At 33.6% G+C, this 17,759-nt stretch overlaps 3 protein-coding genes, 2 long non-coding RNA genes, 1 other non-coding gene and 1 pseudogene across 12 annotated transcripts; 3 read left to right on the forward strand and 4 right to left on the reverse strand.

The window, feature by feature from the left end:
* Positions 1 to 485: 485 nt before the first annotated feature.
* Positions 486 to 2,942, forward strand: LOC104718813 (vesicle-associated membrane protein 724). The gene is made up of 5 exons (XM_010436617.3): positions 486 to 856; positions 1,791 to 1,932; positions 2,041 to 2,161; positions 2,383 to 2,445; positions 2,530 to 2,942. The coding sequence occupies exons 1-5, from the start codon at positions 664 to 666 to the stop codon at positions 2,677 to 2,679; spliced, it is 669 nt and encodes a 222-aa protein (XP_010434919.1). The 5' UTR covers positions 486 to 663; the 3' UTR covers positions 2,680 to 2,942.
* Positions 2,943 to 3,021: 79 nt separating this feature from the next.
* Positions 3,022 to 3,094, reverse strand: TRNAK-CUU (transfer RNA lysine (anticodon CUU)). Its single transcript has one exon. It is a non-coding gene; the product is annotated as a tRNA-Lys (tRNA).
* Positions 3,095 to 3,836: 742 nt separating this feature from the next.
* Positions 3,837 to 4,688, reverse strand: LOC104718814 (uncharacterized; annotated as a pseudogene). The gene has a single exon (XR_015568671.1). The product of XR_015568671.1 is annotated as an uncharacterized LOC104718814 (transcript).
* A 1,413-nt stretch (positions 4,689 to 6,101) lies between these two features.
* Positions 6,102 to 7,330, reverse strand: LOC147936051 (uncharacterized). Its single transcript, XR_015568883.1, has 2 exons — positions 6,683 to 7,330; positions 6,102 to 6,399 (listed from the first exon to the last, which is right to left on the reverse strand). It is a non-coding gene; the product is annotated as an uncharacterized LOC147936051 (long non-coding RNA).
* Positions 7,331 to 7,742: 412 nt separating this feature from the next.
* On the reverse strand, positions 7,743 to 9,802 carry LOC104750575 (DEAD-box ATP-dependent RNA helicase 20). Of its 5 annotated transcripts, none has more exons than XR_015568880.1 (6): positions 9,345 to 9,802; positions 8,866 to 9,130; positions 8,541 to 8,723; positions 8,368 to 8,451; positions 8,211 to 8,254; positions 7,743 to 8,122 (listed from the first exon to the last, which is right to left on the reverse strand). It is a non-coding gene; the product is annotated as a DEAD-box ATP-dependent RNA helicase 20 (long non-coding RNA). The 5 variants fall into 5 exon arrangements; XR_015568879.1 differs by having other exon boundaries at positions 7,743 to 8,090; positions 9,345 to 9,731; XR_015568882.1 differs by having other exon boundaries at positions 7,743 to 8,090; positions 8,866 to 9,122; positions 9,345 to 9,661.
* A 1,065-nt stretch (positions 9,803 to 10,867) lies between these two features.
* LOC104718815 (monooxygenase 1) lies at positions 10,868 to 13,148 on the forward strand. Of its 2 annotated transcripts, XM_010436619.3 has the most exons (5): positions 10,868 to 11,090; positions 11,211 to 11,357; positions 11,448 to 11,676; positions 11,959 to 12,187; positions 12,455 to 13,148. In XM_010436619.3, the coding sequence occupies exons 1-5, from the start codon at positions 11,020 to 11,022 to the stop codon at positions 12,985 to 12,987; spliced, it is 1,209 nt and encodes a 402-aa protein (XP_010434921.1). In that variant the 5' UTR covers positions 10,868 to 11,019; the 3' UTR covers positions 12,988 to 13,148. The 2 variants fall into 2 exon arrangements, with proteins under 2 accessions (XP_010434921.1, XP_087326007.1); XM_087469881.1 differs by lacking the exons at positions 10,868 to 11,090; positions 11,211 to 11,357 and having other exon boundaries at positions 11,536 to 11,676; positions 11,993 to 12,187.
* Positions 13,149 to 13,827: 679 nt separating this feature from the next.
* On the forward strand, positions 13,828 to 15,943 carry LOC104718816 (monooxygenase 1). Its single transcript, XM_010436621.2, has 5 exons — positions 13,828 to 14,073; positions 14,178 to 14,324; positions 14,421 to 14,477; positions 14,576 to 14,741; positions 15,101 to 15,943. The coding sequence occupies exons 1-5, from the start codon at positions 14,003 to 14,005 to the stop codon at positions 15,851 to 15,853; spliced, it is 1,194 nt and encodes a 397-aa protein (XP_010434923.1). The 5' UTR covers positions 13,828 to 14,002; the 3' UTR covers positions 15,854 to 15,943.
* Positions 15,944 to 17,759: the final 1,816 nt, after the last annotated feature.

Below are 17,759 nucleotides of genomic sequence, written 5' to 3' on the forward strand. Positions count from 1 at the left end.
AACTATGCAAAAATGAACATAAAAAGACATATAATAGTTGGCTTAATTTGTCCATATAGACATTTTCTAGGTAGTGGTAAATAATATATTTGTAACATATAGTATATATAGATGTAAAAAATACATTCGTAATGATAACATACATAAAATATTTATATATGTATATAAATCAGTGTATTATAACAAAAATATATATAAATAATATACAATAAATTTTGATATAATTTTATTAAATTTAATTTTATTTACAAAACCTTAAACCCGCACATCGGACGGGTCCTTATCTAGTATAATATAAAACTAAAATATGAATTTGACAAAATAAATTTCTCAAACTCTTACTGGGTAAGAGATTATATAAAAGTATTATTTTCCTCATGTATAAAATAATTAATAAATCTTTTTAAAACAAAAAGTTATTCTTGACTATCTTCTCTTTATAGAAACTCCAATTTGCACACTTATATTTCGAGAATTTTGAAGATGTTGGAATATATCAATTCATGAAATGAGTAAAAAAGTGTAAAGAAAAAATAAAATAAAAGTGAAGTAAAAGAGTACACGGGAAAATACTTGTTCCTTTGCTCCAAAGGTAAAGAATCAAAACTCTCTCTCTCTCTTTCTCTTTCTCCCTGCCTGAGCCAACTCGGTGGCGCGACTCAAATGGGTCAGGAATCGTTTATCTACAGCTTCGTCGCCAGAGGCACTATGATCCTCGCCGAGTATACAGAGTTCACCGGTAATTTCCCGTCTATTGCTTCTCAGTGTCTCCAGAAGCTTCCTTCCTCCAGCAGCAGCAAGTTCACTTACAACTGCGATCACCATACCTTCAATTTCCTCGTCGAAGATGGCTATGGTTTGTGATTCATTATCTCTTCTCTCGTGGAATGAACAATAACATTGTCTTGTTTTTTAAAAAATTGCTCTCTTTTGGTTGAACCCAGTATGGATCTATAGCTAAAGCTTTTATGGATCAATATGAATCTTAGGGGGCGTTTATGGATCTTTTATATATTGAGTTCGTCTACTTGTTGATTCAGCACTGTTATTTGTATTGGTTTCATTAAGATTTGTAAAAAAAAATGAATCCTTTTTGCTGATTTGGTTTGGTTTCCACTTGGAAAATACTACTAAGCACACATATGTAAGTTGTATATCTAAGCTTGATAGATCTCTTTGGACTTTATTGTCTTTAAAGATTCACTTAGTAGCGAAAAGAAAATCTCAAAAGTCTTTTGAGTGTTTTGTAGGGGTTTGTATGTACTATCTATTAGTGTTTCTATTTTTGGTGTGTTGTATGGTGGTGAGCGCTTTTGCATTATGATTCCTATATTTGGAGATGCCTAAATGTGATGCCGATTTGAGATGTTTGTATCAGTCTTTCTATAGGTATCAGTTAATGGTTTTGGAGATGAAAAGATTCCATCTTTGGCATGCATGAGGCAGGATCTGACTGTATATTGTTGCTCCCTGAACTGGAATCTTCTTGTTTAGCACTTATCTATAGGTTTAAAAGTTCTTAGACAGTGGTTGTTTAGCATTACTATTCAAGTACATTCAACTTGTGGTTACTCTTGTTGTGTTAAACCGTGATAAATCATATTGGGTTCTCTATTTGCGGGGTGTCCTTTGAGTTTAACAGGACATAGAAACTGATTAATGTTTTGCGTTGTTAGCAATGTTATGAGGAGAACTAGTTCTTCTATATCTTGCGGAAACTTAAGTATATGTGTATTTCACTTGTACAATGTTCCTTGACATTGACATATGTCTTTGTTATGCGCTTTCAGCATATTGTGTTGTGGCGAAAGATTCTCTTAGCAAGCAAATCTCGATTGCGTTTCTGGAACGTGTGAAAGCTGATTTCAAGAAGAGATATGGAGGTGGAAAAGCAAGCACAGCTATCGCCAAAAGTCTGAATAAGGATTTCGGGTACTTAATTTCTTATAAACTTTGTGGAAAGATGTTCGATAATATATTGAATACAAGTGATAGATTCTTTTATACCATTGACGAAATTGGTCACAAAAACAACTGCAGGCCGGTGATGAAAGAACACATGAAGTATATTGTTGACCATGCAGAGGAGATTGAAAAACTAATAAAAGTCAAGGCTCAAGTTTCAGAAGTTAAAAGTATAATGTTGGAGAACATTGACAAGGTATTTGCTAATGATGACTCTCATAGTTTTTTTATCTCATTCTTCTCTTATGTCTTTCTGCACACTTAGACTATCAATCATTTCTCCTTTGCTTTTACCTTTTACAATGATGTCTCTGTGAAAGAGCCATTACACGATGTTGGAATGTTGCCTTTAAGCAGAGACAATTCACTGTTCATTTACGCTTAGTACTTATCCAATATACTTTTTTTAATCTATAGGCAATTGACAGAGGGGAAAATCTAACTGTTCTTACTGACAAGACCGAGAATCTACGTTCTCAGGTAGTTAGCATACTTGACCTTTAAATAGCTAATCTTCTCTGACATAGCATAACTTTTAACATAAGTGTATTTGAACCTTTATAGGCGCAGGAGTACAAGAAACAAGGAACACAGGTGAGGAGGAAATTGTGGTACCAGAACATGAAGATAAAACTTGTGGTTCTCGGGATCTTGCTACTACTTGTTCTCATTATCTGGATATCAGTTTGTCACGGGTTCAATTGCACCGATTGAAGACACAACAAAATACTCAGTATGTGATGGTTAGAGCCTTCCGCGGAAACGGCCACAGAGACAAAAAGTCTCCGGTAGAGAGATAGGAGAGAGAGAGGGGGAACAAAACAGTACCATATTTTATATTGCAAGGTTTTGACTTTGAATGTTGTATTATATGTAAGTGTGTGTGTGTTCTTTCGTTGGATTAACAAAAATATGGTGTAGGTTAACAAATACAATATGTACCGTTTAGAGCTTCTATGTTGCATAACTAAAAAACAGTGAGGATGTCTTAAAGTAAGAAAAAGAACATATGGACGTATGGTCGATGTAGTAAACTTAAAACGCAAAAAGGAAATGCGCCCACCGTGGGGCTCGAACCCACGACCACAAGGTTAAGAGCCTTGCGCTCTACCAACTGAGCTAGACGGGCTTTGTGACTGAACCACCGTATTAAGGATATAACCCCTAGAAAAATTGTTTCTAGACAACTCATCTTCGCATCCAAGAACGGAAGAAAACTGTAAAATTGCAGGAATAAGTGAAAATATCAATCCGTATACTTAGCATATAAATATTCTTCTTTGGTCCTGTATTTGAGCTTTGCAGATGAAAAACCGTAATGTTTGAATTTTTTATTGTCTAGAACATCATCAAGATTTTTCAGGAAGAGTTATGCAATGTGTGTCTCAGTAAGATCTCAGGTCGTAATTATTGGCTCAAGGGCTCACCACATTATTTGGCGATAGTACACAAACGTATAGATACTTCAACAGACACAGTAGTAACTTAAAATGAAAATTTCCAAGCTTGTGGACATTGCAGCTTTTAGGCTATAGAACCAAGTCTGTTTCCAAACACAAACCTTAATCATCAGCTTACATATTCGATTCTTCACATATATTTGTAAAACTTTAGCCTTTAGATACTCGGTTTCAGGAAGATCGAGACTTTCATTGATCCAGCACCATGTTGCGCAAAATTTGTAATGATTTCATATAGTTATGTGCCTAGTTAAGTTCAAGATTCAAGCTTGTGAACAATTTCAAGCTTTACGGACCAATAAAATCAAAGCAAAATCAAGCAGTTTCCAACACAAATCTAAATCATCAGCTTACCGAATTGATAATTAGCGTATGTATGTGAGCGTTTACACACCCAAAAACACTCACAAAAACAGCAACAACACCTCAAAACAGATTCATAAAAATCGAGACTTTCCATAGTTTCAACAAAACTTGTAACAACCGCTACATACCTTATAACTTAGAACAAGCAGAATCAAGCTACTGAGTTCAAGACCCGACTTACATAAAACTTAAAAGAAACATTTCCAACAAAGACAAAAACCTTTAAAACCCATCAAAGCTCATCTTCATCCCTCAAATACTCTCCAATATCAGCCTGATGAAGCACAACAATACCGTTGGGATCCAATTTCCTACAATCCTGCGTACTCTTAGCCGCAATACCAAACCCTAGCGGAACATCAGACATAGAGAACACAACAACACCATCTCCAGGAACAATACTATCAGTAATCCTCCCTAACCCTCCTTTCAACACATGGTTCCCGTAAAGGAAAGACATCTCCGAAGTGGGTTTGAGCCATACCTTGTGTTTAGCATTCGCCGCCAAGATATTGAGCGACATAATCGTCAGATGGAAGCTACCGGCGTGGGTGTACTTGCCGATGCAGGTTCCGAGAGAGACTAGGTTTTTCCTGGAGATGTTCGTGGCTCGCTTCACGAGCGCGTCGCTGACGTAGTAGACTCTGTTCTTCTGGAGGCGGAAGCAGTAGCTGCCGGCTGTTGATTCGGGTCCTTCGTCTGATGGGTTCTCCACGATCTTCTTGAGGTTGTTGCCCACGAATTTGAAGAGCTTCTCGAAGACGACGGTCGTCTCGGTCTCGTCTAAAGGTCGCATCTTTGGGGGAAGAGTGAGTAAATTGAATTTGGAGAAGAAGAAGCTCTCTGTTTCTAAGAGGGATTGTATTTTCTAGGGTTTTAGGGTACCAAAACCTAGTGCGGCCGATGAGTTTTATGTAATTTACAATTTGGTCCTTCTGTTTTAGAAATATATATTATCATTCCAGCCCTTGGAATTTTTTTATCTTTAACTTTTATCCCCTATTTTAAAATTTTCTTCTAATACTGATTACACTCCATAAAATCGTTAGGTAGATCCTCTCCATTTCCATTAATGACAAATCATTATTTAGGATCAATTATCTAATATTTTTTGTTATTTAGATATTTAAATTAAAAGTTTATGATGTTCTACAATAACTAATGTACAAACTTTTAATGAAAATCATAAAATTATGTTTGTGTTTACCATAATTTTAAAGATGATACAATAGTTTTCTATTTTATTGATGTTTTTTTTCTTTCAATATAAATAGAAATAGAAATATATATATATATATACTATATATTTTATTTAATAAAATAACGTTAAAAATAGACTCCGATTAATCCCCACTTATTCTCCAATTTTCTCTTTAGGCACTAGACCACCCGACCACCCGACTAGCGCCTAACAATCATATATATAAAAGTAATGTTTCACTCTGTCCTTATTGGTCCACTTGGCAATGCAATTTTAACAAAAAAAAATATATATTAAAACACAATTTTAAAAACAATTAATTTTCACATTTAACTCACATAATATAAAACGGAAATCATATAAATTTCCCCTATAAATTATACATTATCTTTATTTCTCCACTAAGTTGTATTAATCAATTGTATTAAAACAAAACAATAAATTAGAATTGTAACTCTCATTTTTCTAAATGTAATTTTTCATCATTTCTCTTCTTATAAATACTCATTATCTTATTCTCTTAGTCTATCACTTTTTCATTTTCTCATATTCTTTCACTACTCTCAAATCTTTTTTTTTTTTGTTTTGTATTTTTTTTCTGTTATTGTTGTTGTATTGGTTATAAAAAATCAAATATCATTGTAAAAGCTTAGTTTTAGAGTTTGTATGATATGCATATCTTATATATATTTTTTAATCTTTTAAAAGGTTTATCTCCGTTTTCTATTTTATATTAACATCTTATAAGTCATTATTTTCATACTTTCTTACAATACTCACCACACAATAAGATCATGAAGTTGAAATGATCCATATCTAATTATCTATTATGTCTCTGGTTATCTCACATATTCATGTATCATTTTTAATAATTTATAAATATCTATATAATATTTAAAGATCAATATAATTATCCATTTATCCATTTATAAAGACTATTTTGTTTTGTGATCCAATTGATAAATCTGCAAAAATCAATATAATATATATATATATATATATATATATTTTAATGATTTGAGGTTTTTGAAAACAAAAAGAACATAATTAAACAATTGGTTTTTGTGTCTTATATGCTAATCAATCCTAATCAATGGCTCCCAAATGATGCCCCTAAAATATTTATCACCATATCTATTCATATTATGTGCAGACCTAATCAAAACAAGGGACATAATGAAACAGAAACAGATTGAAAACGAAACAGTTATAGATAGAGTAGTAATAGAAACCATTGAAATGGAAAAGTTGAAAGGGAAACAGTTGAATTAACAATAGAGATAGAGAGTAGATAAGGTAGATTTCCTTGATGACTGTGGCGATCATCAAACATGAGTAAACAAGATCACCAAAAATCATTGAACATGAGTAGTGATCGGCATGGTGGTGGTGTCTCCACATGCTCATCTGCAAAACAATACAACAAGATAATTTTAATTAGCCAAACATCTCCAACATTTAATAGCTATAACTGTTACAGTACCATCTCAACTGTTCCCTAATGTAATCATAACATCTCCTTATTTACACAATACCATCTCAATCTCAACCGACTCTTAGAGATATCTACTGTTCCCTAAGGTAATCATAACATCTCCTTCATCTCAACCGACTATTGTTCCCTAAGGTAATCATAACATTCCCATCCCTACCTACCATACCTATCATCTCATATTCTACCTACGCTTACCTAAGGTTGCTTCCTTGCTTGATTTTTTAGACTTCTTCTTATCAATTTCCTCGGATCTCCGCTCCTTCTCCTCATCAAAAGCTGCTCCTGAAGAATGAACACTAGAAGTGGAACGATTACTTGAGCTGGATGTATCATCCTGATCTCGCATTAAAAAATGATCCAAAAAGAAATCATATTCAACTGAGACTTAAATATAAAAATATAATATAATTTTAAAAATACCATTTAACTAAATTGTCTAAAGATGAAACCATTAATATGAAATCTAGCACTATAAAATAAAAACCAAAAAAATATAAGTTATCCTTGGGGTTTTAAAAATTATTGAGATTGAAGAATTCATATAATTTTATAAGAAAACTAATTTAGTTTGTCACTTCAAAAGTAAGATTTTTTTATTTTGAAATATTATGTGTAAGTGTTGAGTTTATATCAACAAATAACCAAATCATCCGTTGAGTTTTGCTATGAATGATGTGTACATATAACGAAAAATACAACAGGCCAAGGGGCACAACCACGAAATTTCTCATTAAAAACCGTTATTTGAAAATCTTACAGAATTTTCTTTCTGGATATAGAAAACGGCAAATACTATTAATATTTATTTTATATTCTGAAATTATTATTTTATATCTGAAAACACTACAAGAAAACAAGCAAATAGCGACTGCACTATTAGTCACTATTTAGTCACTAAACAGTGTGTTACGACTAAATAGCGACTAAAACCAGTAGTCGTAAATCGAGAGTCGCTAAAATAAATAGTCGTAAAATTAGTCGCCAAATAGCGACTACATTACGACTATTTTGCGTAGTCGTAAATGTAATCGTAATATAGTCACTAAATTTAACGACTACACTACGACTATTTTACGACTATTCTAAATAGTCATAATGTAGTCACCAAATTTAGTGACTAATTGAGGACTAATTTATGATTATGTATTTAAACAATATTGTATTTATACAGCATTATATATATATACTATTTTGATAATATATATATTTTATTAATTATTTTTAAATATATATAAGTTATTGGAATGAATTGATATTAAAAATAAAAAATACTATATTTATTATTATGAGACCATAATATCAAAAAAAAACTGTATTACAAAATAAAACTAAAAACATAGTTAAAAATAAGAATACAAAGAATACATCATACTACTAAAAAAAGAAAGTAAATATTGGAAATGCACAAACATCAAGGGTTAATGTTTGAAGCGACGGAGAAGGAGGTTGCTTTGCTTTCCCAAGAAGTCTTTTGCTTTTGAGATGAATGTTGAAGATTTTGACCTGAAGCAAACTGCAAAGACCGAGACAAGGAGAAAGGAAGCTGAGCTGATGGAAGCATTTCTTAAGGAACTTAAGGCGAGGGAGAATGAGCTCAGATTGCCTAATGACACCATCAGAGAGAAATTAGCTGAGCTGGAGAAGAAATAAGTTTGCTTAAATATACATAAACTGGATTTAACAAACACAAACGAGGGAGAATGAGCTCAGGCTGCTTACATACCTTGAAGCGAGGGAGAATGAGCTCAGGTTGCTCACATATACCTCCTAAACTCGATTTAATAAACCCAAACAACTTTGGTTAACAACTGTGAGTCTATATGGTCACATGAATTCTCTTATGAACTGGATTCCCTTGGACTTAGCTCAAGCAAATATACCTTAGCCCTGGAGCGCCCAACATGAGAAGGACGAAATAGATATTGCCTATTCAGGTTACTGACTTCAATAGTGTCCATTTTAATCTGTAACATCGAACAAGAACCAGGAAAAAGAACTTAACAGCGAACAAGAACCAGGAACAAGAACTTCACGAGCAGAACTCAAGCGTTACCTATAATTGGTTGGGCATTGACATGGACGATTGAAGGTAATAAGTAGGAAAGAGTCTTTCCAGAGCCAGTTTCAGCAATGCTAATAAGATCACGTCCCTTCATTGCCATTGGCTAGCCCTGAGATTGTATAGGCGTAGTAGGTTCAGTTAAACCAGCCTTCTTAATCTCTTCCAAAACATAATCTAGGCCAATCAAAAAACTCTTATCAGTAGATATATACAAAAGAACTTACATAGACATGTAAGTGAAACTGATCACAGTCTAAATCAAATGAAACAGAAGTCAAATCCAGTAGTAGTTCTTTTGGATATGAAATCAGCTTACCAGGAAAGCCAACATCACGAAAACTCTTGACAGGTTTGGTAATATCTCAACAACAGTAATTTCCCTCAGCTTACGATACTCTTCAACTTCTGCCTCAGTCATAGCCGCCACAGCCTGCGATTCGACATAGAAATTCTTCTCGAAAGGAGTCAAACCATCCAAATCTAGCTTCCTTGGAGAGTCATTGCCATCACTATCCTTTTTCATGCTTGATGTATGACTACATGAGCTTCCGTATGATGAAGCCCCACCAAACCCTGAGTCACTAAGAACACACAAATTTGAAAATGAAACAAACTCTTCTTCTCCAAAAGTAAACACCACAGAGAATCGAAAACGCTTAAAGCACACGAATTCGATCAAAATTAAGCCGGACTGGCTTCATACTCGGTACAAAGGAAGTGTATAGAGCAACTAAGTGGAAAAAAAATTCTGAGTTTTATCAATTTCAATACGAAAGCAAACACACACACACTTACCTTCGACGGTGTGTTGTATTCAGAGCGGTCAGCATCAAGTAATTTGGTTCGCTCTCGGAAGTAGTCTTTACGGGTAGGTTCCTCATGTTCAGGGATTCGACAGTGAATGAAGGCTACTCCAGAGCGTGAGTAATTACGAGATCTGAGATCCGCAAAAATGCTCTGGTACCAGATCTAAAAACTTGAGAGGATGAAAACAACGACAAGATGAAGATCGAATAGAATGAAACAGCGGGCGGAGGAGAGAAAGTTAATCGGCTAAAGAAGAGAAGGGGAGAAAGTTAATCAATCCCTCGTGAAGGAGACGAAAGAGAAACAAGAGCTGGAAAAAACCTTGTCCGTTGGATTAAATTAATCAACGGTTGATAGTGTAATCCATGTGTTTACATATCATCCAATAAAAAGCTTTCATTATTTAAAGAGTAATTTGTTGGATCAAAACATATATACTTTGCAATTCTGGGTTCATAATTCAGGAAATGACATTTGAAATTTATGATTTGGGACTTGGGGTTTTGAAATTTAGAAGAATATTAGACTTGATTTAGATTTAAAAATAATTTTTTTTAGGTTTTAAAATGACTAAGTTTAATAAATTTTGTAAGTATATAGTTTTTGGAAAGACTGATTTATATGTAAATACTAAATAGTTTTACATCTTGGTTTTATAGATATTCAATGGCTATATTTTGGGTGAATGATCTATGATTTAATTTCTATACATGAATTATAAAGGTTTTAAATTTAAGGTTAAGGGTTTTTGAGCATAAGTTTTGGGTTTGGGGTTAAGTGTGTTGATAAAAATATAGGATTTGGAAAACTATAGTTTTTTGGGGTTAAGTTTCGAAAAATTAGTTATATACATATATATAATGGTTATGGTTTGGTTTTATGGTTTTTGAATTAATTTATAAGATTAAGAATTTAAACTTCAAAATTTAGATTTGATGATCTAGGTTTTGAAGTTTGGTTAAGGGTTTGGGGGTATAGGGTTTAGGGTTAAGATTTAAGATTTGGGGTTAAGTTTTGAAAAATTAGATTTTCTTTTAAGCATTAAAGCTTGGTTTTATGTATATATAAGAATGGCTATGTTTTAGTTTTATGGTTTAAGAAATAATTTCTAATATTAAGAATTAAATATTCAGGATTTAAACTTTAAGTTTATAATTTAGGTTTTGGAGTTTGGTTAAGGTTTTGGAGTTAAATTTTGAAAATTTATATTTTCTTAAATAGTGACTGATATACGACTTATTGGCGACCTTTACCATGAGTTGCATCTTAGTCGTTAATTTAGCGACTATTTAACAACTATATGTTCTGTTATACAATATAGTCATAAAATAGTTATTAAATTACGACTAAATTACCGACTACGGTAAGTAGTAGCAAAATAGTGACTATTATACGACTAAATTTTTGTAGTCGTAAAATTGTCGCCAAATAGTCGCTAAATAGTGGCTAAAAATGGCGACTACATATGTCGTCGCCATTTGTAGTCGGAAAAAGCATGTTTTCTTGTAGTGAAATACCACCGGCCATTGTACACTAAATATATATAGGCAATCATGGCCATGCCCCCATGTGGCTTCAACCAACACCACAACGCAGATATAATATAATAGAGAGCAATTAAGAGAGAGAAAGATCATAACATTTAAAAGAGATATAAAGAAGAATGGAAGAATTGGACATAGTGATTGTTGGAGGTGGTATTGCTGGTCTTGCAACTTCACTTGCTCTTCACAGGTTCGCTATTTTCTCATCGTCTCTTCCTCGATTATATATCTCTGTTATGGTAAACTTGTATAAAACATATGCATATACATATTATAGTCTAATTTATTAGTGCATCATATAATTATAAAGGAAGGGTATAAAGAGCGTTGTGTTGGAGAGATCAGAGTCCGTAAGATCAGAAGGAGCAGCGTTTGGTATTCAGACTAATGGCTGGCTTGCTCTTGAACAACTTGGTGTTGCTGATAAGCTTCGTCTTAATTCTCTTCCACTTCCTCAGTACGTATATATAAAGATTTAGAGATGGTTTAAGTAGTTCTAAGTATATGGTTCATTGCTTATGATTTTTCTTGTGCGGAACTAAAACAGGATAAGAGATGTTTTGATCGAAAAAGGGATCAAGCGAAGAGAATCGGTCGGACCAGCGTCGTATGGAGAAGTAAGAGGTGTAATAAGGAATGATTTGGTCCGAGCTTTGGCTCATGCTCTTCCTCTTGGAACTCTACGGCTTGGTTGCCAAATTGTGTCGGTCAAGCTTGACGAAACAACGTCGTTTCCGATTGTACACGTTCAAAACGGAGAACCTATTAAAGCAAAGGTACGTCAAGAAACAATAGATATATTTTTTCAACATAAAAAAAACAATAGATATTTTATTTTTTGGGCCATTAGTCTTGTATTTTAATCAATTATTGAGACTAGGTAGTGGATTTGATTTGTCGACAGTGACGTTTTTGAAAGTCGGAACCGGATCTATAAAACTTGTTTTGGTCCATTCACTACTGCGTGTGTGTGTTTTAAATAGTGTTATTGACAGCAACATGTTTAGCATGAAATGGTTTTTTTATATCTGGTACTATTGTACTTTCTTTTAACTTAGGTTTTGATTGGCTGTGACGGATCAAATTCTACAGTCTCTAGATTTCTAGGACTGAACCCAACTAAAGCCCTTGGTGCTCGGGCGGTCAGGGGGTTCACAAATTACCCGGAAGGTCATGGGTTTCGGCAAGAGTTTATAAGAATCAAGATGGACAACGTCGTAAGCGGCCGACTTCCTATAACTCACAAACTCGTCTTCTGGTTTGTTGTTCTGCTAAACTGTCCACAAGGTAACTAATATAGAGAGCTCATCAGCTCATGGTACAACTCATATTATATTCCTCTATCGTTTTTTTTTTCCAAAAATTATACGAATTTGAACATAAATAATTACACAAGAATCACATACAGTACATATATAATTTATATAGAAAATATTATATAATCAACATTTGTTTTAGTTGAACTGAATATTAGGTCACTAGACACTAGGTGGCTAGGCCTTTTTAATAGATGATGTCCATGATCATTGACATATATATTTGTTATAAAATTAGACTCCAACTTCTTAAAAGATCAAGAAGCCATTGCAAGATTGGCACTAGCATCTGTAGGCGAATTCTCGGAAGATTGGAAAGAGATGGTGAAGAACTGCGATATGGCCTCTTTATATATCAGCCGTTTAAGGTATCGTGCTCCGTGGGACGTTATGTCGGGTAAATTCCGACGTGGTACTGTGACAGTTGCCGGAGATAGTATGCACCTGATGGGTCCATTCTTAGGGCAAGGAACTTCAGCTGCGCTAGAGGACGGTGTCGTCTTGGCTAGATGCTTGTGGAGGAAGTTAGGTCAAAACAGTGTGAATAATAATGTCTCCTCGTCCTCTTTAAGGATGCAACTCGAAGAAGCGATTGATGAGTATGTTAAAGAAAGAAGAGGGAGACTTGTGGGACTCTCGACACAGACATATCTTACCGGTTGTTTGATTGAAGCCTCGTCTCCGGTAAGAAAGATCTTGCTAATAGTTTTATTAATGATTCTGTTTCGTGATCAAATTGGTCACACTCGATATGATTGTGGCCGTTTATAAATTTATCATACTTTATGTACGGTTTAAATACGAGAGATTGTCGGCTTTGTGAAATATTTGTATCAGGAGGTTGGTTGCAAATGTGTTATGTTTTCGTTTCTTTCTCTTTTTGTGTACCAATGTTATTGGAGCTAAATCACTAATGATATTAATCTTTCTCACTTGTGAAACTGTAATAGACAGAAGAAAGTCCAATAAAAACTATTTTAGTAAAGAATTATTGTTTATAAAAATAACATTCTTAGAGGCTCGGCATCTGCAAAATATTATTCTCAAAACAAACACGTTTCAGCCAATAATTCTTGTTTTTTTTAGTTACTTTTAACAAATCTTTTTTTTCTTATGCTTCAAGAAAAGGCCCAATATACAGTATTATGGAAAGAAAAAAGTTAATTTTCTTATTTTCTCAGCTTTTTAAGCTACAAATAATCGAAAAAGTGAATTTCAGTATTTATTTTTATTTATAGAAAGGTAAAAATGAAGCTCAAATTGTCCAAAAAACCTACTAAGAATGTGAAGATGAATCAGCTAAAGCAATAGAGCTAAGAGTAGTCCTGCTCTCTTTTATGTTCTGATTAATTAAAGATATGTTCGGTTTCTGGTAATAATCGTTTTTAATAAACAAAAAAGTTTATCGTGGAAGATTGATTTCGATTTCGATACATAGTATTTTAAAAGATAAGTATTGACTATTGTGAGTCATATTAATAACGACAAGTACATATATTGAATACAACTTGTCTAGTTGTTTATCCAAAAGATGATTTAATGTAAGTAGCGTCATGGCTTGCGTCAACGGTCAAGTGGTTACTACATAAACGTAGCACATGTTTGACTCGCGGTGACCCACCACCACACTCACGTAAATTGATTGCCTCCCAAGTAATTAGTTGTCTTAGCTAAAAGTCTTCGCTCCTTCTCTTCTCTATATAAAAATAAAAAAAAGACTATACTATATGCACATTCACACAACATAAAACAAAAACTTTAGATCTGAAACTTTATCAGCTCTCAAATGGAAGAAGTCGGAATTGTTATCATCGGCGGTGGAATCGCTGGTCTTGCCACTTCCCTTGCTCTTCATAGGTTTGTTATTGTTATTGTCCTTATTTTTTGTTTTCTATTGAAAACCAAATTTATTATCTAGATATATGTAATTTAAATATTTGGGTATATTTTTCGAAATGTAGGAAAGGAATAAAGAGTGTGGTGTTGGAGAGAGCAGAGAAAGTGAGATCAGAAGGAGCTGGAATCGGAACACTCACCAATGGTTGGAGAGCTCTTGATCAACTTGGTGTCGGTCAACGTCTTCGTGTCACTTCTCTTCTTATTCACAAGTAATTGTTTAATCTTTTTAAAAATCTTGATCACAAGTTCACAAATTTGGTTAAAAAATTCATATTTACTTAAATCTTTCTTGGATGTGTGAACAGGGCACGGACCATGTTGATTGAAAATGGGAAAAAACAAGAATTTGTTTTAACCATCAAGTACGTCCTAATTATCCTCCTCAACTCTTATCATTTATATAAATATTTGTTGTAAGTTTCATTACTGATTCGAATATTTAATATTTGGAATTAAACAGAGATGAAGCTCGTTGTATTAAAAGGAACGATCTTGTTGAGGCCTTAGCCGATGCTCTACCTGAAGGAACCATCCGGTTTGGTTCCCAAATTGTTTCTATAAAAGAGGACCAAACTACGTCGTTTCCCATCGTTCAGTTATTCAATGGAACGATGATCAAAGCCAAGGTAAGAAATACTTTTTTTTTTTTTGGTCATAACAATTAGCAATGATTAGCCTTCAATTGTTTGAAACGAAGTTTTTTACATTTGCGTTTTGCATTTTTTTTTTTCATGTGATTTTTAGAAGATGTTGATATGCTTATTAGTTATAATTATTAAGGTTTCAATTTTTTGTTCACGTTCACGTTCACGTTTGCAATCTATGTTACATTTTTGTTTCTAATTAATTAACCCACTCGTTAACTATTTAGAACAAAAAAAATTATGTTCATTTGTAAAAGTAAATATCAAACACAAACGTAAGGTTCTTCATTTGTGTCCGTTTGTATTTTTATATAGTCTAATGTTTTGCTTCTCTCTCGTAGGTCTTGATTGGATGCGACGGTGCAAATTCGGTCGTTAGTGACTACCTGAACTTAGGCCCAAAAAAGGCGTTTTCTTGTCGTGCGGTGAGAGGGTTTACTAATTACCCAAATGGCCATGGGTTTCCACAAGAGCTACTAAGGATGAAGAAAGGAAATATCTTAATCGGAAGGCTTCCTTTAACCGAGAATCAAGTCTTTTGGTTTCTGGTGCATATGCAAGACAATGATCACAAAGTCAAAGATCAAGAATCAATCGCGAAACTGTGCCTAAAATGGGTGGATGAATTGTTTGAAGACTGGAAAGAAATGGTGAAAACATGCGATGTAGAGTCATTATCATTGACACACTTAAGGTACCGAGCGCCGTCAGAAATCATGTTCGGGAAATTTCGACGTGGGACCGTGACAGTAGCCGGCGATGCGATGCACGTGATGGGTCCGTTCTTGGGACAAGGCGGCTCTGCGGCGCTAGAGGATGCGGTCGTTCTAGCTAGATGTCTAGCTAGGAAAGTTGGTCCGGACCATGGAGACTTGTTAGAGGATTGTTCGATGAGAAGTATTGAAGAAGCTATTGATGAGTATGTGAAGGAACGTCGGATGAGATTACTCGGGCTTTCCATGCAAACTTATTTGACCGGACGTTCGCTACAAACGCCATCAAAGGTTGTGAGACTATTTTTTATAGTCTTGTTGGTACTATTGTTTGGCCGTGATCAGATTCGTCATACTCAATATGATTGCGGCCGTCTCTAGAGATTTGACAGTCACTTTGTAATCTTTTAGTGTGAGGTTGTATGCTTTAATTTTTGCGTGTTTCTTTATTACAAAATATTTCTTTCTCAATTTAACAATGACCATACATGATAATGATAACAAATAAAGGAAAAAACAGAAAAAATGAAATACACAATGCTTTCTCTGGGTAAGCTTTTTCACTAACATTTTGTTAATACATTATGTTTCCCTTTTTGTATATTATTTAAATCTGCTATGATCTACATATTTTCTATCATTCACCCAAAACAAAAACTCCACATTTTCTGTGGTAGAATATTTTTTTGTGCTTGTGTCGATGACTTGAAAATCTGTTTGGTAAGAGCTTGATCTTTGTATGGAATAGCAGTTTCCAAATGATCTTCACCCTAAAAAAAACCACATACATTGTTGCTGACACATTAACAGTTAACACCAATAGCCGACGATATTAACCATCATTTTTAGCGATCAAGAGTACTTATCCACTCAATAAATCTACATTAAATCATCCAAAAATAGTGAAGATTACTTTTGGTTTTGTTTGGCCCAAAACCTCTTAGTAAAAAGTCTCTAAAACCCCAAAAAAAATTAATTGCTTTAAAAATGAAAACAAATCATCAACAAAAATAGCTAAATTAGGGACCTAAAAGTTTTAGGTTTTAATATGACAACTGTCCTAATAGGCTTTAAAAACTGTCAAAGGTTTTACAGCCCAACCAATCACCTTCATTGAGTTTAGCCTATTTAACCAATATCAAGATATATAGAGATGTGTTAAAATTTAAGACTCCCCTACACTTAACCAATTTTCATTATTCTAGCTGTATCTGATTTTTAAATTTACTCATTAATTTATCTATTAAATTTTCTTTTTTGACATAATAATTTTTTCCTGATGAGTCATATTTTAATACTTCCAATACAGGTATCTACTACATGTAGTAATGAAAATTATATACATATGGTATTAAATGGGTTATCAACTCTTAATAGTTCATTGTGATGTATTTCTTATTTATTTGGCTTTTTGAAGACTAATTTTTATCTTCCATTTACATAATTTTTAAGATTAGATTATTTAATTTCCTATATGTAGTTTATCTTATCGTTTTGGTTTTACATTATGACTTTGAATGGTTGTACAGTATGCTCCAGAGCAGACTAAAATTAGACTAGTCTGCACTTAATTTACCATTCACCATTGCATACCAGTATGCATTGTTGCATACTAAAAATCTCCATACTAGTATGCATTTAAGCGTACAACTCCATACCATTGTAAATTCACTATTGGTCTGCATTTTTCATTCTACTCTTCAAAAGCTCCATACTAATATAAACTCCATACTAATCTGCTCCATACCACAGTTCAATGTTTTGCATACCAAAATATTGGTATGGATTATCCGGTTTACTCCATACCTTACAACCATTCAAAGCCTATATATAAGTTGAACTTACAAAGTTAAAAGTTAAGTTCTCATTATAGTCATGGCAAATCTAACTCTAGAACCTTAGTAAAAAGTCTAAAGAACCCCAAAATAATTGCTTTTAAAATGAAAACAAATCATGAACAAAAATAGCTAAATTAGGCCGTAAAGGTTTTAGGTTTTTAACATGACAACTGTCCTAATAGGCTTTAAAAGCTGTGAAAGGTTTTACAGCTCAACCAATCACCTTCATTGAGTTTAGCAAATTTAACCAATATCAAAATATATAGAGATGTGTTAGAATTTAAGAATCCCCTAAACTTAACCATTTTTCATTATTGACTGTGTCTAGCTGTATCTGATTTTTACATTTAATTAATTAAAAAAGCCTCTAAACCCCACCCCCCAAACCCCCCCCCCCCCCCCCCCCCCACAATAATTGCTTTAAAAATGAAAACAAATCATGAACAAAA

Source organism: Camelina sativa, chromosome 10, assembly GCF_030686135.1.
Source record: "Camelina sativa cultivar CO46 ecotype springtype chromosome 10, ASM3068613v1".
NCBI lineage: Eukaryota > Viridiplantae > Streptophyta > Magnoliopsida > Brassicales > Brassicaceae > Camelina > Camelina sativa.